This window comes from Trachurus trachurus, assembly GCF_905171665.1.
Source record: "Trachurus trachurus genome assembly, chromosome: 7".
Classification (NCBI taxonomy): Eukaryota; Metazoa; Chordata; class Actinopteri; order Carangiformes; family Carangidae; genus Trachurus; species Trachurus trachurus.
Window position 1 is genome coordinate 7,427,580 of NC_139901.1, and position 22,812 is coordinate 7,450,391.

Consider the following 22,812-nt stretch of genomic DNA (forward strand, 5'->3'; position numbering starts at 1 on the left):
GTGCACATTGGCAGCCACACATCTGTCAGTCTGCCCCAGGACAGCTGTGGCTACAATTGTAGCTTACCACCACCATTACTGTGTAAAAGTGCTTTGAGTGCCAAAAAGCGATAGGCCTATATAAATTCAAGCAATTATTGTTGGAAAGCCTGATTAGTCACCTTTATGACAAGGTTGGACTGGGATTGAGTATCACAGCTAAATAGCTAATAATAATAATACATTTTATTTTGAAGACTTTGATAAGGGTCTCAAAGGTGGACAGGTCGGTACAGTTGCAGATGGATTTGGGGAGAGAGTTCCAGAGGGAGGGGGCAGCAATGCTGAAGGCTCTGTCACCCCAGGTCCAATGCTTGGTCATGGGGGGTAGTACAGGAGGTTGGCATCGAAACTGTATACGGTAAGAAACAGGATGCCAGTGAAGGTTTTGGAGGACGGGGGTGATGTGGTCATGGGGACAAGTATGAGTGAGCAGGTAGGCAGCAGAATTCTGGATATACTGGAGTTTATTGAGGGTTCTGGATGAGAGACCATAAAAGATGCTGTTGCAGTAATCAAGTCTGGTGGTGACGAAGGCGTATTGGTTTCAGCAGCAGAGAGGGTTAGGACGAAGGGAGGGACGAAATCAGGCAATAAGTGAAAGAAGGCAGTCCGGGCTATCTGAGCGATGTAACGATCATAGGAGAGGGTGCTGTCAAAGGAAATTCCAACGTTATGGATGTGGGAGGAACGGAGTTAGGGAGATATTGTCAATGGAAAGGGTGAAGTTGTCTGTAGATTTAGTGAGAGATTTGGGATCAATGAAGAATATCTGATTTGTCATAGTTAAGTTTCAGAAAGTTGTGTTGCATTCATGATTTAATATTATTGAGGCAGGAGATGAGAGTGGTGTGGCTGGTAGTAGTGATGGATTTTGTAGAAATGTAAAGCTGGATGTCATTGGCGCAACAGTGAAACTGGAGACCTTGACGATGGATGATGTTAGTACAGGATGAAGAGGAGGGGACCAAGCCCCGAACTCTGGGCGACACCTTGGGACAGGGGGACAGTGGAGGAGCAGATATGACTGAATTCAAGAGAGTGCAGTTCCAGTGATGTTTAGGGTGGAGGAAAGACAGGAGAGGAGGATGGAGTGACTGATGGTGTCCAAGGCTGCGGTGAGGTCGAGAAGGATGAGGATGGTGAGGTGGTCGGAGTCTGAGGCGAGGAGGATGTCATTGGTGCTTTTAAAGAGCTGTCTGTATTGTCTATGGAATCCAAATTGAGACTCCAAATAGGTTCTTAGCTGAGATGGGCTTTCAGTTGGGCATAAATGACACGTTCACATATTTTAGAGAAAAATGGAAGGTTTTAAATTGACCAGAAATTGTTCATGATGTTGGGACTGAGACCAGGTTTCTTCAGGATGGGGGTGACAACAGCTTCATTAAAGAAGGGAGAAAACCCGAGGTGAGGGAGGTGTTGATAATTGAGGTGATAAGAGGAGTGATGATGGAGAGACAGTTATTGATGAAGCTAGATGGAATGGGATCAAGCACACAGGTTGAAGTTAATTCTTTAAGAAGAGCTGGGATGCCAGTGCCTCCCAAAAACGCCAAAATCCCCTGCAATATCCTCCCGTGGGTAGCCTATTCACTCTTGTACTGAGCTCCAAGTGCTGCCATGTGTGTGTCAGTCACAGGTGTATGACTGGTACCTGATTGGCGTCCAGACCTCAACCCAATTGAACTCTTGTGGGATCAGCTTTGGAGTTGCTGTACATGCTACAGTGACCAACACAACCACACCCACAACAACTCCCGGTTGATAGATAGATAGTTAGATACTGTAGATATATACACTTTACTGTCCCCTGGGGGTAAATTTGGCCTGGACTCAGCACCGTCAGACCCTTCGACCACATACAAAGACCTGTAGGCTTCCAGACTTCTCCTGCCTCACCCAGGGGCGGGTCTGCCATGGTGGCATGGAGGGGCACCTGCCCCCCTTGTGGGGGTCAGGTGCCCATAAATGGTCAATGACTCGTGGTCAATCACTGTGAAACGCTCTTAACCACTCCTATGTTCAGTGTACAGACCCACTAATTTCTGACCATAGGGCCAGATCTACTAAAGGTTTGTGTGTATAAAACCGCAAACTTGATTGCACACGCAAACACATGCTGGAGCTGATCTACTAAGCGGGCGCACCGAGGATTGCATCTCTCAAATGGTCAAAATTGCACGTGCAATCCATTTAGCGTGTTTGCCTCAATGAATATGCAAATATGGGCGTTTCTGCCAGAATGTGCAAAATATTGGGAGGAGTAGATGCAAATAGATTTATCTAGCACACGCATCCCTCTGGTCAGGGCGTTTAGACCCGAGTTGACACCTGCTGCCCAACACTGATCACAGCAGTTCTTCCTCGTTTGCAGAGGTTTTATGATGAACCATATTTTTCTTTTGTTCTTTGCCTTATAGGCCTTTCTCTTCATCTTCTCTGTACTTCATCTGTTCTCTTCTTGTTTTACCAATCACATATAATCTCCCTTGTTTCTTCTGCTGCAGCTCGACAATATGTTTATTTGTCCCTCTATTAATCCATCAGATCAAATTTTCATTCTGCGTTTGTGGCCATCCAGATCTCTGTCCACACTCTCCATGGAAACCCCCATTTAAATACTGCGGTTTGTGCGTGTCGTCATTTAGCGGGTTACTCTTAGTAGATCGCCTATTTTGCTTGCGCTAACCAAACACGCAAAATTGTACTACGAGCATGCAATTTAGCGCCCCTTATCTGGGATCTTAGTAGATTCGGCCCTAAGGCCGCTAATAAACGTTGTAGGCTATACAGCAAACTTCCCAGTGTTCTGTCTACTAAATAAAGAAAATGGTGTAAGATTGTTATTGTTGTCAATTTCAATATTTGAGAAATACTTGTTCTGGTCATTCTGTATATTGACTGTTACACAAAACACTGAGATGTTTATTCTCCAGAGCTGAGCTCTAACTACTGGGTAAGAGTATAAGATATTGTTCACTGAGAATTTATGTTGCTTATTCAGCTTTTTGTTAAAGGTGTACAGAAAAGAAAATTGAATTTGAGCCCACTCTGGGTCATAAAATTAGTGTAAGAACTCATCTATCAGACGATGTAGGCCAAACTTTGTGCAAAATTCTATTTTTGAGTAAATCCGGGATGAAAGTGTGATATTTTTTTTCCGCATTGGATAATTCAGGCGCACGGATTATACGTCAGCGTGTACACGATTCATCAGACACTGATATTGGATCCATCATCAGTCAAACGTCTGACACATACACACACACACACGGAGCTCGGGCTCGCCCCAAGCTTTGAATATCCCGTCCGCTCCATAACGACCAATCAAATTCGTTTTCCTTACTCGGGTAAACTCGTGTTGCAGCTTGTGACAACTCGGCGCCACAAACAGGTCAAACGCCCATTTCTGTACACCTTTAATAACATAGAGTTGATTAGTAATTGATTGATTATAATCTTAATGTTGACACTGCCAACGGAAAATGAAAAGGTCATAGGCATAGGCATTAATGCTACAAGACATAGTATAAATAGTGTGTAACTGTACAATATAAATATTGAAGAGAGCGATCAGTGGTAGCCTTCACTTGGGTGTTACTTGGGTGCCCACCCCCCCACGCCCCCGGATTCACTGTTGCTACCCCATGTGCCCCCCACCAGAAAATACTCTGGACATGCCCCTGTCCTCACCAACAATCTCGAGTGTACAGAAATGAACAAATGAACAAATCAGAGGGTGGAGGAGGATGAAGAAGTTGCCTTCACTCTGGACTATAATGATGATGATGATTATAACTAGGACAAAGATATATAGAAAACATAAAAACTCTTTGAGAAATACAGAGGAATTAGCAGTTATTGACAATTCTCGCCTGGGCCCATGTTCCACTTTAAGACCCATAATCATCCCTCATAGTAGGAAATTATGGGAAGATTATGCATTTCCTGAATTGTTACAGTCCTGTGAGTATTTCAGTTTTTGTTATTTGTGTCAGTGCTGTTCCTACATTTCACAGTGTTAAAAGAAAGACTACAGTTTAGGCGAAAATAGTGGAAAAATAGTTGTTGAGACAGATTGACCTTTGACCATGTGACCTTTATATTTTGTAGATATGCCCAAAACTAGGTCTAAATGAAAGCTGGGATTGTACACTTTAAAATGCTACCAAACATGCCCTCATAACATATGAGTAAAGGTCTGAAAATGAGCACAAAACAAGATATGCCCCTTGCGTTTAGAGGCCTATTTTTTGCAGGGGGTTGATAACTTTATGAGCTGATAACTGTCAAAAAGCTACCACTTAGGATGGGTTATCATACCAAAATATCATCTATGGACATGTACCTTTTCAAAAAATGTTACTAGACTTTGCCACTCTGAGTGGTACCAAAATCTGGTCTGGCCCATGGACTATATTTGTAATTCAGCTTAAACAAACTGCTCATGTGTCATGACCATGTGGAGTTTGTGGTTAAGATGTTGTGTCTTGATATCTGTGTGAGTCTGTGTGTTCCTGTGAAAGGCTTTTGGTTATGGGTTGTTTTGATGGCCCAGTCAAACGGTACCTGGGTCTGGATGCGGTTGAGGCCTCTGAACCAGAGGATCTGTCCGCGGCGCAGCTCTCTCTCGGCACAATCGATCTCCTCCTCGTCCTCGGCCATCTCTTCCCCTTCCTCCTCCCCGGGCTCCAGGCCCAGCCCTGCCTCCTTCAGGCATGGAAGCCGCTCCGTCGGCACTGTGGCGATCACCTGGAAGCCATGTTTGTCACTTTGTCATTTTTAAAGACGACACTTGATATGGTGTGTGTGACACTGAGCAGCTGTGTGTTTTTCCAAGCATGATTCATGCAGGTAAAGTCTGATTATTTCAACTTCCGCATTCAGCAGGGAACAGAACAGAGCATAAGCGTCAATATGAAAATGTTTCCTTAGCCTCACCTCAGGGGAAACTAAGTAAACCAGGCCTGCCAGCCTACACTTGCTCAGTGTGGTTTGACTCAGCAGGCTGAAGAGCTGCTTACCTGCCCCCAGAGCAGCTCTCCAACTCCCACGAAAAGACACCAGAGCCACTGCTCCATGTTGAGAGGGGCACAGCTGAAGGGCTTCCCTCCAAACTGCACGATCACGATCTGCGGCAGAGACACAAGGAGGGATATCATTACTGTCAGACACGCAAACACAAGCGTCAGGGGAGGAACCAGCACTGCACCATCTATCGCTGCTGCACCAACCACAGTCAACATGTCCTCTGGTATGTCACGACTGGAGGAGGAGAAAAACACTCTGTGACATTGTCACCGGTTTCCCGTCCTGTAATGTGCCCAAACACACTCCAACATTTTTTTGTATTACTACTGCAATCAATTATACATGGTGTGTACTAACCATTAGTGGGATACTTAGATCCTATCCTCTCCTTTTTCACAATTTGACGCGTATGTAGAGGGTATAATTAGGAACAGTCGAAGAGAACCTAATACTATGTGAGGTGGTGTAGGGCTGGGAATCAGCAGGGACCTCAACATGCAATACTTTCATGATACTTAATTCATGATACCATTGCAACTTTAAACATTTTGTGATAAATATTGCAGTGACATTGCGATACGTTGTGATTTATTAGCTTTTTGCAGCTGCAAATTGTGTGAGGGAAAACGTTGTCAACAACTGTCATATCAAATAAGATAAGGATCTCAGGAAGATACATTTTAAATTTAATGAGGCATTTAAAAAAATGTTTTTTAGTTTGGACAGTGAGCCACAGCTCAAGATCCCCTCACAACAACATCAGCAACACTGATGATGATTGCATCTATTTACCAGGAAATACTGTAAAAAAGAAAAAAAAGAAAAAGAAACTGTATTACTGGAAATCCTTGAAACAAATTCATTCTGGGAAACATGACCTCAGTCGTAACAGTCATAACAATTGTACCACTCCTTCTGCCACTGTGTAAAAGAAACATTAGGAACTAGTCTGCATTAGTAATGGTTTGGAGTCTGTGTCTTTAAAGCAGGGCTCCGCTGACACGTCCCTGTAGGTCTACCGTCCTGCACCAGTGGAGGTGATTTATCATCTTCATCATCATTAATCTCAGTCGGGACTACTGTACACATACACATTAACATTATCTGTCTGCACACAGTCCATCTTTCTTTTTATCTCTCCCTCTCTCAAGCTGCCTCCACTGTTCAGCCCTCTCTCATCTCTTCTCCTCCAAACTCCTCTGAACCATTTCTTTGTCTCTCTCACTGCCGTACCCCTCCAGCTATCTTTCTTCTCTTGTTCTTCCCCAGAGTGCCACCAAGCACTGAAGAGCTTTGGAAAATATCCTTCTTCTTTCTTCTTCGTCTCTCTTCACCTCTCACTCTGTCATTGTTTGCTTGTCTGTGTACCCAGAGTTCCCTGCTCAGTGAAGTGGATTCACTGTAAGTCAGTTTAACAAACAGCCCTGTTTGGGTTGGTGAAGTTTGGACTTGTATCACTGGGCAGAATCGAGGTTTAAGTTAAAAGACAGTCTGTCTGTCAGACGGTGAACGAGACAGCAGCCATCTGTAGAAATGTTCAAGTTTGTAGCACTTATATATTCCAGTCCCCAGCCATTCACAACCACCTGGTCACGATCAGTCTCCTCCTGTCACTGAAGGCCACTGAGCATTCACAACTAAATTTGTACTTTCTAAATCTAATTCAAATTACAAGCAAACCGTTGCAAAGTGCACCATCTCTATTGAAAATCTAATAAAGGATCATTTTAATTGACAGTCTTTTTCATTGACTACAGCAATATCTGAGATGTAATACATCCTACATATAAAATAACTCTCTAAATGGAAGAAATAAACTACTTCCATTCAGTGGTGACACAAACAAGCGTTCTTCAGTCTGGACTTCCCAAGTGATCAGATTTAAATTAGTCCATGTCCACAACTGTTATTAAAGGTCCATACTGTATAAAGTGAGCTTTCATGTCTTTTATGATTATAAACCAGGTCTATGTTGGTCTATGTAAACCTTCAGTCCACAGAGAAATGCACACAGCCTGTATTCAGAAATTGGGCCTTAAAATGAGCCATGAGGATTTCCATAACAAAGAGACCCCGAGGAGTTCGCCTTTGGCTATAAAAGAGTCTCATATTAATGTGGATGAATCTACGTTACCCACACTTGTTAATGGGTCCATTTTCGATAAATATATCATTTTGTCTTTATAGTTATTTTGATATTATTATTTAGTGGTCGACTCACCCAGCATTTCCTAGTTTCGGTTTCCCGGACGCTGCTGGGAATTATGCCGTCGGTTCGCTAGTTGGCATCGTTTGTGGTCGGAACTACGACGGTATCTGATCGTTTTCGAACCTCTGACCTTCGTTCTTGATTAATGAAAACACTCTTGGCAAATGTTGTCCTTTCGTCAGTCTTGCACCGGTCCAAGAATTTGACTGTGCGCATGGAGGCTCATGGGAAATGTAGTGTGAAAACACTTCCGCTTTCCGAAAGTCCTCGTAGTCACTTTGATAGTCTTTACTCTCAGCCACCCCCCCCCCCCCCCCCCCTCCAAACCCCACCCTCCTTGACCAATCCAACCTTGCAAGGATTTGATTGGATGAAATCTGCAATAGGCTATTATATTAAGTGTCATATAGTCAGCCAATCAGAAGAGAGGCTCCTCCTCTGTATAATAAGGGTTTTATGAATAAAACCTTGGTTTTTTCTCTCACCTTCCCCACATTCCTGACTCTATTCCCACCATTACTATAGAATAAAAAATACCTTAAACTGATCTAAAACACTGGACAACACCAACAACTGACAATGTTCTCTATCAGATAGTAGAGAAAACCATTAAAGGCCATAACCGTACCTGCACAGCAAACGTTCCCAGAACGATGGAACAGAAGATTGGGTTGGCAAATATGCCGTCAAAGACGTTCCTCTCTCCGTGGATCTTGCGGGCGTTGATCTCGTTGAACAGCTGCATGAGGACGAAGGTGTTGAAGATGATGGTGTAGTGCTCAGAGGGGGGCGAGTGGAGCGGGGCGTTGCGGCCACTGTCGATGTTAAATATGCGCTCACCTGGAGGGAGAGGACAGGAGGTGAGAGATGTGTTCATTAGGGAGTGTGGCTGATCTGCTGCCAGGCAAATCAACTTTTTAACACAGCAGCAGTGTGTTTGTGTGTGTCCACCCAGGCACCGTGTTATCTTGTCTATAAAAACAGGCTGAGAATAAAACTTGAACAACATAATACCTCGATCAATCGTCTGTGTGTGTGTGTGTGTGTGTGTGTGTGTGTGTGTGTGTGTGTGTGTGTGTGTGTGTGTGTGTGTGTGTGTGTGTGTGCTCACCGATGAACAGCAAGGTGAAGATGATGACCAGCTGGTACACTCCATGACCCAGGATGTTCTTCATCATGGTCAGTGAGATGAGCGGGTTGTTCCGGCCGTAGGGTTTCCGTAGCAACAGGGCCTCGGTGGGGGGTTCGGTGGCCAGGGCCAGAGAAGCGAAAGTGTCCATGATCAGATTCACCCACAGCATCTGCACCGCCTTCAGAGGAGAGTCCTGTGGAGAGATTTGCAGCCAGAGGCCTGCGTCATGAACCACTACGCTGACATGAGTCTGACCTCCCTGAACCCCGACCCCAGTGATGTGACAGGCCTGCGCCCCCGCCTACTCACATTAAGAGCAACTTTTGTGTCAAAATGAATCATTAGAGTCTGTTAATACATTCATCGACCAGGTTATATAAGCAACAGAACAAAAGTTTTGTTTAATTTGTGTTGCTTCTTTCTGTTCCACAAGTTCATGATCTGTTAAAAGGGATCAGGTCTCTTGTGGTGATGTGTGTGTGTGTGCGTGCGTTGGGTTTTCTCTTGTTCTTTTTGTGTGGATTATTGGCTTAGTTAATGACACTGAAAACAGATGTCAAGTAGCAGAGGTGGGATAAAAGGGTTTGCAGTTAATAACACTGTGTAAAAGTTGGAGGCTGTGTGTGTGTCGTACAGGTTTTACTGGCGTTGTGGGGACCTAAAGATATCCAGGATGAGGTTATGAGGACATGTCTTCCTCATGGGGACACAAAGCAGGTTAATGTAAATAGTAGAAGCACTAGTTTTGGTTATGCTTGCATAGATGGATGTAAATGAATGTGTTGAATAACTAGCATTTTAGTGCTTGCTTTAACAGATACAGGCTGAGTGTGTATGGTGTGTGTGCGTGTGTGTGTCAGCATGCATGTTTATTAATAGATCTGTCTACCTGAGTGATGCAGGCCCCAGTGAATGCCACTATGACAGCTACTACATTGACCGTGAGCTGGAACTGCAGGAACTTGGAAATGCTATCGTAGACATTTCGTCCCCACATCACCGCCTTGACGATGCTGCTGAAGTTGTCATCCGTCAGGATGATGTCCGACGCCTCTTTAGCCACGTCTGTCCCCGCAATACCCTGAGACAGAGATTAAGACAGAGTGAGGAGGAGACAGAGCACTCGTGACATGATGCGAGCATTCAAGCGTTCAAATTATTTTGGAGAGATGCCGTCTCAATATCTTGTTGTCCTACCCCCAAGTGCTAACACTTGGCATGAGTAAGAGCTGTGGCCAAATATCAAATGCATGGTATATAATAGTTAATTAATCAATCAAATACAATATACTCAGGTTTTTGAGATATGTATTCCTCCACAAATATATTGATTATTTTAAATATCCCACATTGTATTAAGTGTCTGTTTTGATTATACAGCAGGTTTAGCTTCTATATTATTGCTGTGAGACCATCAGGCATTCACTAATAATTTGTACCTGTTGCACTTATAGCACTTTAATTATTTGGTAGAATTTTCTCTATTGACAATCAAATAAATGACATTCTTAAAAGTATTTTTTATGGACTACAGCAATGTCTGACACCCGAGACATAAAACATAAAACACATAAAATAGCTCTATAAATTGTACATTTATAATCAGAGTGACATTATTCCATATGTAATGTAATATGTCCATATTGAATTAAGAGATTTCCATGGCTTTTTTGATTATAAATCAGCTCTAGGTTCTATATTAATACTGTGAAAGTATCAAAGCCTCAGTCCACAGAGAAATGCACACAGACTCTATTCAGACACTGAGCCCTAAAATAAGCCATTAGGAGCTCTGTAACTTTGTGATGTCACAACAAAGCAATCACCAATTTCAGCCCCACCCCAAGCCCTGCCCACCTCCTAACCTTGCAGCAAGGTAAACCCGACTCAAGTGTCGAAATACGCTAAATACATTTTTTATTTGATCCTTTAGAAAACAGTCAGCCAATCAGAAGGATCAGAGCCACCTCTTTTCTGATTGGAGGTTATGGAAACTTCAAATGAAACACTAAGAAAATGTAATATCAAATCATTAATACATTGTGTTGGTCCACATTGTATGTAAAGGAGCTCTTGTTCCTACAATTGGATCTATATACGTCTATTACTACAGCACATGAATGAGCTGCTATAGAAGAATAATATTTCAGGTTACCATGGCAAAGCCGACATCTGCCTTCTTCAAAGCTGGTCCATCATTAGTTCCATCTCCTGTTACTGCGACAACCTGCCTCTGCTCTATGACGGTGCTGTCAATGATGCCTGCACACAAACAGGAACGAAAAATTAGCTCTTGTTGTGTATAAATGGATATCTGTGTGTGTGTGTGTGTGTGAGTAATGAACCTAAAACTCACCTTTAACCAGTGTGTGCTTGTCCGTTGGTGAAGATCGAGCCAATACACGGAGTTTGGGCCAGATTTTGTCGATGCGTTCCTGCTCAATCTGTCCATCAGAAGGAGGGAAAACGGAGGAAAGAGTGTGTGATGATGACTAAACAACAGATTGACAACTCCCTCCTGTCACTATAGATGTTGTGTTGATCCAAAGTGCTGGGCAGATTTGGCAGCGCTGTGAAACGAGCCTTTATATCAACTTGACCACAGTGCACTCTCACACAATGACAATTTACACACAGCATTTAAATTTAAATTTTAATTCGTGCTGCAGAACCACAGCGCTAATCAGCAGCTAATCCATCCTATTAAACATGCTGCTAAATTCAAATTATACAGTTAAATGGGGTGAGATGAAAGCAGAGCGCACTGACTGCAGAGGACAAAGACACATCATACTGAATGTCAGACATAACTCACTGCAGAACAGACGTCTGAGCAGCAGTTTACTCAAAGACATTCATCCCTGGAGGACTATGGCCAAATGGTTATTATTCTTTTTTTTTTTTACTTACTTATCAAAACACTTCAGGGTGGTGGGCCCATTTCTTGTAATCTACACTGTCTAGTAATGCATTTTTGAACCTACATCTAGCACTTTCTGATAAACCATTTTTTTTTTTCATCAACTTTTACTTTTATAGACTTTTTCTATTTTAGTGTGTTAGTTATTACTTATTGTTTATTTATTGTATTACTATTACTGAGACCTGAGTACTGCATTCCGTTCCTCATGTTTAATGTTGTGAATGAGGGTCTCTATCTAGTTATTTCCACATGAAAAACAATATAGACAGATGTTTTTTGTACTTATTACACCACTACATTGATTTGACAGAATTAATTATTGAGTAGCAATTAGTTGTTGATGTTTTTCAGATTGAGCTTAAAAAAAACTATAAATGATTAGGGTTTAAATCGTATCAGGTCGTTATAAAACAAACAAGCGTCTTCATTTTGGCTCATAAAAAAATGTTGTTCTATCTTAAAAATAAAAAAGATTTGTGTTGCCTTTTGAGTTCATTTTCAGAAAACTTATATGACATTTTCCCCTGCATCACGCCAATTTGCGACCCCAGCTCACCTCTCCTTTCTCGTTCCTGATTCGTCGGTTGAAGTCTTTGCCCTCTAGACAAATGAAGTCATCCCCGGGGTGGATGATGCCACATTTAGCCGCGATGGCCCTGGCTGTGTTGATGTTGTCTCCAGTCACCATTCGCACCGTGATGCCTGCGCGCTGACACTTAAGGATGGCGTCAGGCACCTTAGAGAGATAGAGGAAACGTGTTCAAAAACACAGTCTGAGCCGCTCTTTAAAATACAGATTAACATCCAACACACGCTCACAACGGCAGCTGAAACTCTGCGGTGTCTTACCTCAGGCCGCACTGGATCTTCTATCCCAACAATAGTGATGCAGGTCAACTCCGTCACTATCTCTGCCTCGTTTTCCCAGTCTGGCTCCGGATTAGACGGCAGGTCACGATATGCAATGCAGATGGTCCTCAATCCCTCACACGCCATTGGTTCAATGACCTATTCATCAGTAATCATTACAGCTCTGATCAGAACAAACAGCTCCGCAATATATCACCAACTTTTACCATGACACTTCATACATCTCTCACAACATCTGATCTGATGCAAACACTGGATTAAATTGCCTGCCCACAGTTTGTGAGTTCATGTCTGACGACCTTTTGTGAGAATACTCTGTGACAGGGCTGTGGGGAAAAGACCCCCAGCCGACCGCAGACAGCAGAGCAGAGGGAAGACAACGTGACGCGAAGAAGAGGAGACATAAAGCTGCCACTTTGCAAACCGAGCAACTGAGCTGGAAATAAAGTTGTGTAAGGAGGAGAGTTATTTTTCTCACGGCGCTAGCTGCGTTCATCATGAGCCAGATTTAGGTCAGTCAGCCTGTCAGTCAGCGAAACAATGCTCGCTCCGCCTGCACGGGCTCATCCACTGTATGTGGAGCAGATACATGTGTTTGGCTGCTAAATATCTTACATACACATGGACTGATGTAGTGAAGAGGTTTCCTATCTACCAGATTTGGACCATATACTCTGTCTGATGTGGTTTCAGCTGTGGTTGCTTATCAGACATTTGTTTTGATCAGAACAGTCTCAGGATGTAATAACTTCATTTCCGCTCCATCCTGAGAGCATTCAAATCACCTGACGGCTCTTCAAAGTTTGTTTTGTATTAGCTTTTGAGGCGCAGGATGGTTTCTGTCAGATCTGATCGTTATCGCCACTGCAAAAGTCTCCGTGAACAATTATTAGCTACATGACACACGAGGCACAAACGGTGGCACCTGCACCTAGATAAGAAAAACAGTAGAGAGAAAGCAACACACAGGCTGAACCGAGTGAGCAGCCGTTACAACAATGCTGTCAATACAACATTTTCGAATACATTATTTGCTATTTTGTGAAAGGCATTTGTTTTCTGTAAACAGTAATGAGAAGATTGACACTACTCTCATATCTCCATGACTTATTTCCTTATAATTTACTCTTTTTTTTTATTTCTGATTTTTTTTTCTTCATTTCAAACAAAACCAACATATTTCATAAACTATAGACGCTAGTAATTTGCACTTTGAAGTTTTGGATCATCAGGTCTCACCTGTTTGACCATCTCATCTCTGTCTCGTGGTCGGAAAGTGCGCGCCTCTCCATTGGCATCCTGGAGGTAGGAACACCTGGAGACAGGTAAATATAAAGTTTGCTCTATTCATCCATCATTAATCATTAGATACAATTATTCCACTTTCCACCTCCCTCGTCTTCACCCATCACTCACTTCTTCAGCATAATTTCAGAAGCTCCTTTGCTGTAGAGGCGGAAGGAACCGTCAGGCAGCTTGATCACCGTACTCATGGATTTACGCTCCGAGTTGAATGTATACACCTGAGAGAGAGAGAGAGAGAGAGAGAGAGAGAGAGAGAGAGAGAGAGAGAGAGAGAGAGAGAGAGAGAGAGAGAGAGAGGAAATCAGTTGTAATCATTTAAACCCTTATCATTTAATAAGTGGTTGCAGTTTATGTTAAAGAACATGAAATAACATTGGAACCCATTCTTGGACATTGCTAAAAACGACAGCTGTTTAGGTTAACGGGATTATGAAACCTCAATGCAAATTCATTTTAACGTCACAATTGTTTTTTGACGCATGAATGAAACATCTTCTGTTGTTTTGGCCTTTGGCCCGACCCATAGTTTGAATCAGTTGTAAACCACCTCTGCTGGTAGTTCAGTTACCACTCAGGTGGTGCCATCATGTTATAATTTGAGCATGTTGTTTGATGCCAAATGCAGTGAGGCCTTTGAGGGTTTCTGGACAATATTTGTCATGATTTCGGTTGAGGTATAATAAAGTTACATTAAAATGTAGCAAGCATGTTAAATTCTGATTAATTGCAATTAATTAAATAACCACTTTTCTACAACTATTTTCTGAAAGGCTGGATTTTTACCTCGTGCATGAGACTGAACACATTGTTGTGACATTAGTTTGTACATAGCATGAGTGCACAGAAAGAAACACCCTGTCTATTCTTTGTCTCTTTACTACTGCGGGAAGGTGGTGTTGGTGCTGTCTGTGACGTCTTGCAGCAAATTGCTGAGAGAAATCCCAGCGCCTGTGATCGTTGTCTACTGTACAGCACGATGCAGATTGAGACCTGCTACATCATCAGAAGTGCAACAAACTGCATCTGTGTATTGTGACCTACTTCAGGGGACTGCGAGTGTGCCAAGCTACCATGTGAGCTTTAATCTGCGATATCTGATTCCTGTATAGTAAAGCATCCTGCCAAAATATATAGAGTTTTACTACACAATTTGACAAATGCCTTTTGTTTACTCCAACACTCCTGCACACGGGGTCCTGACCTCAGGCTGAGAATCTAATACAGTGCAACCACAGCACATGTTCAACATGTATGGATGAATATGTATTTAAACAAGCTGTACGAGATGAACTGTGACAAAGTCTTCTGTTCAGGCTGCAGCAGGTAACTATTAATACATTATAATTGTGAGGGTGGATGTGGTGCACGGTTCCTTACCTTGTACAGTCTCTCCTCGGGGATCTGCTCTCTGACAGGGGTGTAGTCCTGCTGTAGATCTAATACAAATCCCAGCAGGCCACACTCTGTCTTGTTGCCCACCTGCTTGGCCAGGCCCCCCTCCACATCAGGTGGCTGATGGACGATTCGATTGAAGCGAGTTGAGGTGGTAGATTCGAGGGAGGAAAACAGAAAAGTACACGACAGAGTGATGAGAGAGGAAACAAACAAACAAAAAAAACAATAATCCACAAGGTCAGAGAGGGACTCTCTGCAAAACAACACGATCTCTGTCCGTGCATGACTCACTAAGATCTTGGAGGTGTAGGCGCTGTTGATGGCGATAGCATTGACTAACAGGTCCAGTGTTCGGGAGTTGATCTGTCCAGGGTCCGGGATCACTCGGTGGTGCACGTCACCTGGGCAACAACAGTCTAACTTTAACACATTTCAATAATAATCTCTGCACTCTCAACCTACGTGTTATCTCCAGCTGCCTCCATCATATATATGATATCTGAGAGAGTATAAGCAGTGTGATAGAACAGTAAGTACCCAGGCCGACAGAGAGATGTTACAGACTAAATCAATCAGGTAAACATGACAACCGTGTACGTGCGCTAGTTAATCTAATCCAGTGGTCACTTTTTTTGTGTGTCTCCCAGTCATTGTGACCAACAGGTCGAAGCAGATGGCCGCCAACCCCTAAGCCCGGTTCTTCCTGTTAAAGCAGAGTTTTTCCTCCCACTGTTGCTGAGTGTTGGCTTCCTGTGGGTCCTGCTGGGTTTCTCTCTATAATAAAATAAAGCTTGACCTTAAGTGTCTTGATATGCATACTATGATTTCCTGCTACACTGGGCTGTATAATATGTAAAAAATAAAAAATAAAACATCACACTTCAATTACATGGGCAGATATTGCGACTGCAGTATGCAATAGTGATTTCATTGTGGATGGACATGTTTGCTTTGATTTGTCTCTTAAGAAATATGAAAATCGCTGATGTGACTTTTGTCAGGTCTTGTGCCAAGCAAACATGTCCCGTTGCATCATGCCGATATGATTTGCCCGCCATGGCGTCTCTGTAGCATCACAACACTTTTGGTGCTGACACTGCACAAATTGCATCCCCTGCCATTTGAATATTGCACTTGGCCATATAGCAATTATGATGACACTGCAATTAATTATGCAGGTCTACCAATATGCATATAAAACTGAATAAAATTTAACTTAATTAAACATTTTCATGCCAATTCCCTCTCTTGCAACTTATCTTGTTTAACTTTATAATATGCATTTATATATTGGTAATGTAAAGTGACTATGAACACTATGGAACATGTGGATTTAGTAAAACAAATGTCTATTCTTCTTTGCTTAAAGGGATAGTTCAACATTTTGGCACACGGCTCTGCTCCGCCGTTCTAAAAATAGCTTGCACCGACAATTAAAGGTAACGAACCTACTCCTAAAACTATAGGGATTATGGCAATGGGCCAATTTGCCAAAATGTTGAACTATCCCTTTAAAGTGGTCCAGATTTTCTCATTAAACTACCTCAGGTACCTCACCTTATGACGCTTGAGGAGAATCAATAAAGACTTTTAGTTTTTTTGTTTTTTGGGCTATTCACTCACCTAGGTAAGTCTGCACAACGGTCATGCGGTTGGTGGTGAGGGTGCCGGTCTTGTCGGAGCAGATGGCCGTGGCGTTGCCCATGGTCTCGCAGGCATCCAGATGGCGCACAAGGTTGTTGTCCTTCATCATTTTCTACATGGGACACGGTGATGGAGAGCAGAGGGATGTGCGAGGGGTGGAAAGAAGGGTGGGGTAAGAGTGAATGATGACAGATAGAGGAGTGGGTGGAAGGACAGAGAGGCGGAGAGAAATGGATTGATGAAAGGAAGGAGAGAGGAAGGAAAAATTCAATACCTCTTCACTTAAATGAAAATTCATGGTAAATAAGATATAAGATATTCTTGAAGGAGTAAATGCCGTGGATGTTACTGACTGACGTTGACCTTGTGTGGGTAAAGCATAGTGATTATTGTAGGCTCACATGATACAAGTGCATATGTGGGAAAAAAAAGTAAGTAATTAATGTCATGAATAAACCACTGTTGAGGATGTGTGTGATCCTGTATATGTACATTCCACTTTTTAAATGAATTGAAATAAAAGTTAAAACCGCAACACTCAGGTTCTTTTTATTGAGTTATGTCTCGATCGTAAATCATTTTACTACTACTAAACTACTGTTTTATTTTTTATACCTGTATTTATTTAACTGTTTACTTACATCACCTCGTAACATGTTTATGCTAATTCCTTTTTAATGCAACTTTTGTTTCTGATGTACAGTTAACACACATTCAGTGACTGACCTTTTTGACCAACCCACAGTTTGAATCAAACCGTCTGAAACACTTAGATACTGCCACCATGTTATTATTTAAGCTTTTTTTTTTAAATATGCTAAATGCAGTTAGGCCTTTAAGGGTTTCTGGACAATTTGTTTAATACATATTTATATTAAATTTGCATAAAGCAGCATATTTCTCCACTATTAAACACTTAAATATTCCTTTATGGCACATTTTGAACGAATGTAGTTAATTTGTGATTAATCGTGATTAACTAAGGACCCTCATCCAGTTAATCACGATTAAATATTTACATTGATTGACAGCCTTGGCTTTTTACCTTTGGGCAGAGCAAGGCTGGTTGATTACCTGTCTTTAGTCATCATGCAAAGCTATGTTAGCAATAGATATGAGACTGGTGCCAGTTCTCTTATCTAACCCTTGGCTTTCCGTATATAAAAAGCAAAAGAGTAGAAGAAAGCGTTGTTTACATGTACTGTAGGACATGCTCCACCCCCTGAAGTGAAACATGCTGTACTTTCAGCAGGTTCACGTCTCGATGCTGTCCTCACACACCCATGGGTTTGATTATTACACACCCATAGTTACACTGATTATACAACCTGTAAGTCATATGTGTCAAATCATTCATCCAAGCGTTCATCAGGCTGCAGGGTCTACCTTGACAGAGTAGGCCAGAGAGATGGTGACGGCGAGCGGTAAGCCCTCTGGGACGGCCACCACCAGCACAGTGACTCCGATGATGAAGAACTTGACAAAGTACTGTACGTAGACCGGAGTGCACTCTGCCATCCAAGTGCGCCCTGCAACACACACACACACACACACACCGCACTGCATATTAAGGCCAAACAACAGAGCCTGTTTTAAAGAGTGATTCATGCATCGCTGCATGTGTTGTTTACTGGGAAGCTAAAAACGCACTCACCTTCGACGACAAACGTGTTGATGACAAAGTACAGCACCAGAATGATGACGGTGATGGCCGACATCACCAAACCTGCGGAGGGAGTCAAAGACGACAGTGTCGCTCGATCAGCCTGCTCTGACGTCACCTTCTGAATGAGAAAGTTTACACCGCAGAACCTGAGAACGTCGCCCTCTACGCATCTGTCTGCTACTGAGCAGCAATGCAACACAATCCTAAGTGTGAGTTGTTGCACCTTATAATCATTTCTTACATTCGGCAAGAGCTCGGCTGCGCGTCACTGCCACGCGAGCTCGGAGGGACTGACGGCTACAGGTTCTGCCGTGGGTGTGAAACCTGCTCGGCTCAGGTGTGACTTTTACCTGCTTTGCCGATCTGAACGGCCAGTTTGGTGAGTTTGCCCTGCAGCACGCTCTTCTCTTTCTTTGGAACGTTGGTCTTCTTCTTCTCTCTGTCCTCCACCTCTCCTCCCTCCGCACTCTTCAGGGGTTGCATCTCCATGGCAACACCCCCATCCTGCTTCTTAGCTGAAACACACACAATCACACACACACACACACTCCTATAACGCATATACATCCTCTTCAGCACTGCACTTTAAAGGGATAGTTAAACATTTTGGCAAATTGGCCCATTGCCATAATCCCTATACAGTAGTCATAGCAGTAGGTTCATTACCTGTAATTGTCGGTGCAAGCTATTTTTAGAACGGCGGAGCAGAGCCACAAGCTGCTCAGAGCTATGCTACGGAGGCTAATGGGATTCCTTGGTTTCCATCATCAACTGAGTTGTTTTCGAGGTAAATGCAGAGACTGCTTGCCGAAAAACTGTGCATCTGTGGTTTTGCATGAATTTACCTCAAAAACAACTTGTAACGTTCCGTTATTATCTCATAGCGTGGTGGATGTGCAGGTCACAACTTTTTGGAGTGTTTGGAGTTGTTGGATTGTGTATTTGATGAGGGAAACCAAGAAATCCCATTAGACTCCGTAGCGTAGTTCTGAGCAGCTCGCGGCTCTGCTCCGCCGTTCTAGCACCGTTATAGCTTGCACCGACAATTAAAGGTAATGAACCTACTGCTAAAACGATAGGGATTATGGCATTGGGCCTATTTGCCAAAATGTTGAACTATCCCTTTAACAAGGTGACGGCTCACTTCAAACCAAGCTTCAAACACATGTTGAGCTTCTTTTTTTTTTTTTTTTACCTTTGTTCTGATTGTTCTCCACGGCTCCATCAGGTTGTTTTCCTGAGAGAGAGAGGGAGGATGTTAGACACAGAAACACACGAAGATAAGGGAATAAAGAAGACAAGAAAAAAAAAAGTGTTCACGTGTCCATCAACACCTCAAAGACACATCTTCAGAAACAGAGAAAAACACAGAGAAACAATACTGAAGGGAAGAGTAATAAAGGTACACACATCTCCATACACTGGGTCAAGAGACTGAGAGACCGTCATGGGTCACTGTCACTTTACTGCACTGTGTTACTGGGGTCCATTCAGTGGCTGAGGAAAGGAGTGGGGCAGACAACTTTGTTCTCACATACCATTGGTGACTGTGCTGTTACTGGCATCTGTAGAGATGGGCAACTGAGTACTGTCCTCTGGTTGGGGGAGTGTGTGGGGGAAGGAAGGTTTTGGGGGGCACATGAGAGGATTTGGCAAAAAGGGGGAAACAAAAGAGAGCAAAAAGGGAAGAATAAAAAACTCAGGTAGTGAATGTGCTTGTATGTTTGACTGTTGCTGCTTTAGTAGATGATTATATAGACCGGAGAAAAGTGGACATAACCTAAATTTCAAAATAAGAGACAGATCAAAAAATAAACGTGAGCAAACCCACATTATTGCATGAGGAAAACCTAACAAGTTATATCATTTGTGGAAGTCTTATGAATAATGTATTAACTCCAGTAAATGACTGTCTGAATGATCCGGCCCACCGAGGCTGCAATTGGCGCAAATACATCATAGTTTCCCAACTAACACTTTGGGAACAAATTGACGACAACAGGCAGAGAAATAAGCATCATCGGCTAACTCCTTTATCTGCATCCCACGAACGCCACAGTGTTTCCTCCTCTTTTTAATATGCTAATATCGCTGCGCACATTCCCATGCACAAGAGAGAGCTGCCACGGTACAATCATGGACGAGTGCACAGGTAATGATATTAACCTTAAGTGCTTCTGAAAGTATGTGTAGCCTCTATTGTTGTCTGCAGCTCTGCTCTGACTGCACGGCTCTTCCAAAACAAATTTGAGCATAAGACTAATGCTTCGTGCATTGACCAACCAACACTTTTCCCTGAATCTCCCTGGCTCCCTCTCTCTCTCTCTCTCTCTCTCTCTCTCTCTCTCTCTCTCTCTCTCTCTCTCTCTCTCTCTCTCTCTCTCCTGCTCTTTCAATAATTGATTCAATCTGCAGCCACTCTCTCTCTCTCTCTCTCTCTCTCTCTCTTTCTCTCTCTCAGATTAAGGGAGGGAAGGAGAAACAGGAGGGGAGACAGCAGGGACGGCACAGACAGGAAAGTGAAAGAGGGCACAGGAGTGGGGTAAACAAGAGACCGAGAGAGAGAGAGAAAGAGAAAGAGAAAGAGAGAGAGGGAGGGAGAGATGGCGGAGAGTGTGTGACAGTGGGGAAAAGAAGGGAGGGAGGGAGGGAGGGAGAGGAGAGAGGGATGGAGAGGATGTGGGCTAAATTATCTACAAGGTTAAACTGGTGTGTTTCCTGTTGAGGCCCTTATCTGAAATCAGTTAGACACCCGACTAACACTACCAACACGTATACGAACGCACGCTGCAGTGTGTGTCTTTGTAGTTGTTCTTTGTGGTGTTTAGTTCCTCTCTGCAGACAACTGGAGACTCTTTGTTTTTGTCTTGAATCTCCTCCTGTTGACTTCATTTATTTCCCATCAAGAAACACTTCAAACAGAGGGCCCCCCGACCCCTCTAACCCCTGGCTGAGCCCCTGACCTTTCAGTCCATCGATGTGGGTCAGTACACGTCAATGTAAATATTACATCTGTTCAATTTTCTGCCGCGTATCTTCCACAAAAATGTCTCTATTTTTCACACATTATGATTCATTGCTGTACATTCAGTGTCTCAACTTGTCTACTTACCTTTCTTCTCCTTTGCTTCTTCCTCCATCTCTCCAGCCCCCAGCAGGGTGAAGATGATGCCTGTTTGCGAGTTGACACCTACAGCTGTCACCAGCATCCTGCCCGAGCCCTCCATCACGTGGGTACCTTCACGTCCAAACAGATTAGTGTTTTAGATTCAATCCAGGAACCAGTGCTGGGTGCAAAGCTGCACCCCCAAGTGGTCACACATAGGAAACAACAGTTGGTGTTTTTAAAAAGGTGCTTTTTAAAAATGTTTTCAGTGCAGAGAGTTCAGCCCAATAAAAATCACTGTCACGCAGACAGAGGAGAAAGCAAACTTGAAAAAAGAAAATCAATAGACCTTGACCCTGGCTTTGGAGTGTACCCAAAGCAGGTCAGACAAAAGGTCATGAGGTCAAGGAGTCGTAGTAGAAGCCCAGCGTTTTGTCTGGACTCAAGGTGAGCATTTAAATGGTTAGGGGAAATGGGAATGTCAGAGATGCATTGAAGCGTTTACGTCATTTTATTGGACATACATTGAAGAGTCAAACTTCTGTTTTGGATCTGACTGAATGGATTTTGGGGACAGAAATACAAAAGATACATTATCACATATTGGAGTTGTTAACAGTCAATCCAAAGTTAGAGGTGATTTAGAGTCATGGCTCTGGCCAACCTATGAATATTCAATTTCCTTATACCTCTGTTTTGGTCTCCACCAACGCTTAAGAAAAAAAATCTGTCTCGTTTTCTGATGAATTCTCTGCTTCGTCCACAAGCCAGTGCTTACTCTATCTGCCTGCTGTTTGGTGTTAGCCAGGTTTACCAAAATAGCTAAGTAGCAAAAATAAAGAGGCCGTTAAGTCAAGAGGATGTGAATTTGTCACCAGAAGCTTTTACATTATAACAATCCAGTTTTATGTGATATATGTAATGTTAATAAAGAATATTAATTAGAGTAGGGGACATACAGTCTATGGGTTTACACAGGGTGTCAATTTCAATGATATGAACACTCATGGTGACAACAATGCTAGATTAAGCCCCACCCACAAAATGCCATCTCAAATGTTTCCATTGAGTTTAACTGAACAAAGCATAAACTTCAATAAGTACTGAATGTTAATATTATTTTAGTAACATCATTTGTCAGGTGTTTCCATCATTTTGTCAAGATGCAGAAAGCTAATCCAGAGGTAATAAGACCATTTCCACAGTTGTTACCTGTAGTCTGCTCTCGAAAAATGTAGTGTTGAGTTATTGTGTTCACAAAAATGTGTCAACACACACACACACACATAGATATCCTCCAGCTTTGTGGCAGAAACATCATTCAAAAAGATGAATGTGAAATGTGAAAACAAACCTGAGAGCAGCATTGGGTCTTTGTCCACAGACTTGCGTACGTGGTCAGACTCTCCTGTCAGAGAGCTCTCGTCTATCTTCAGATCGTTGCCTTGGACCAAGATCCCGTCAGCTGGCAGCAGGTCCCCTGGACACA

General features: G+C 42.9%; 1 protein-coding gene across 2 annotated transcripts in view; it reads right to left on the reverse strand.

Moving 5' to 3' along the window:
• Positions 1-22,812, reverse strand: part of atp2b3b (ATPase plasma membrane Ca2+ transporting 3b) — a gene marked incomplete at both ends in the record, with an annotated part of 42,282 nt that overhangs the window by 12,000 nt on the left and 7,470 nt on the right. Inside the window, 21 exons of one of the 2 annotated variants that reach the window (XM_083974778.1) lie at positions 4,612-4,794; positions 5,067-5,174; positions 7,911-8,122; positions 8,394-8,607; positions 9,304-9,495; positions 10,570-10,676; positions 10,771-10,858; positions 11,894-12,073; positions 12,187-12,345; positions 13,447-13,522; positions 13,624-13,730; positions 14,890-15,024; positions 15,199-15,308; positions 16,531-16,663; positions 17,938-18,080; positions 18,206-18,277; positions 18,568-18,732; positions 19,413-19,454; positions 19,756-19,812; positions 21,330-21,455; positions 22,678-22,803. In XM_083974778.1, coding sequence (XP_083830904.1) covers positions 4,612-4,794; positions 5,067-5,174; positions 7,911-8,122; positions 8,394-8,607; positions 9,304-9,495; positions 10,570-10,676; positions 10,771-10,858; positions 11,894-12,073; positions 12,187-12,345; positions 13,447-13,522; positions 13,624-13,730; positions 14,890-15,024; positions 15,199-15,308; positions 16,531-16,663; positions 17,938-18,080; positions 18,206-18,277; positions 18,568-18,732; positions 19,413-19,454; positions 19,756-19,812; positions 21,330-21,455; positions 22,678-22,803 — 2,735 coding nt within the window. The remainder of the gene's footprint in view (positions 1-4,611; positions 4,795-5,066; positions 5,175-7,910; positions 8,123-8,393; positions 8,608-9,303; positions 9,496-10,569; positions 10,677-10,770; positions 10,859-11,893; positions 12,074-12,186; positions 12,346-13,446; positions 13,523-13,623; positions 13,731-14,889; positions 15,025-15,198; positions 15,309-16,530; positions 16,664-17,937; positions 18,081-18,205; positions 18,278-18,567; positions 18,733-19,412; positions 19,455-19,755; positions 19,813-21,329; positions 21,456-22,677; positions 22,804-22,812) is intronic. The other variant, XM_083974779.1, reaches the window with a different exon arrangement.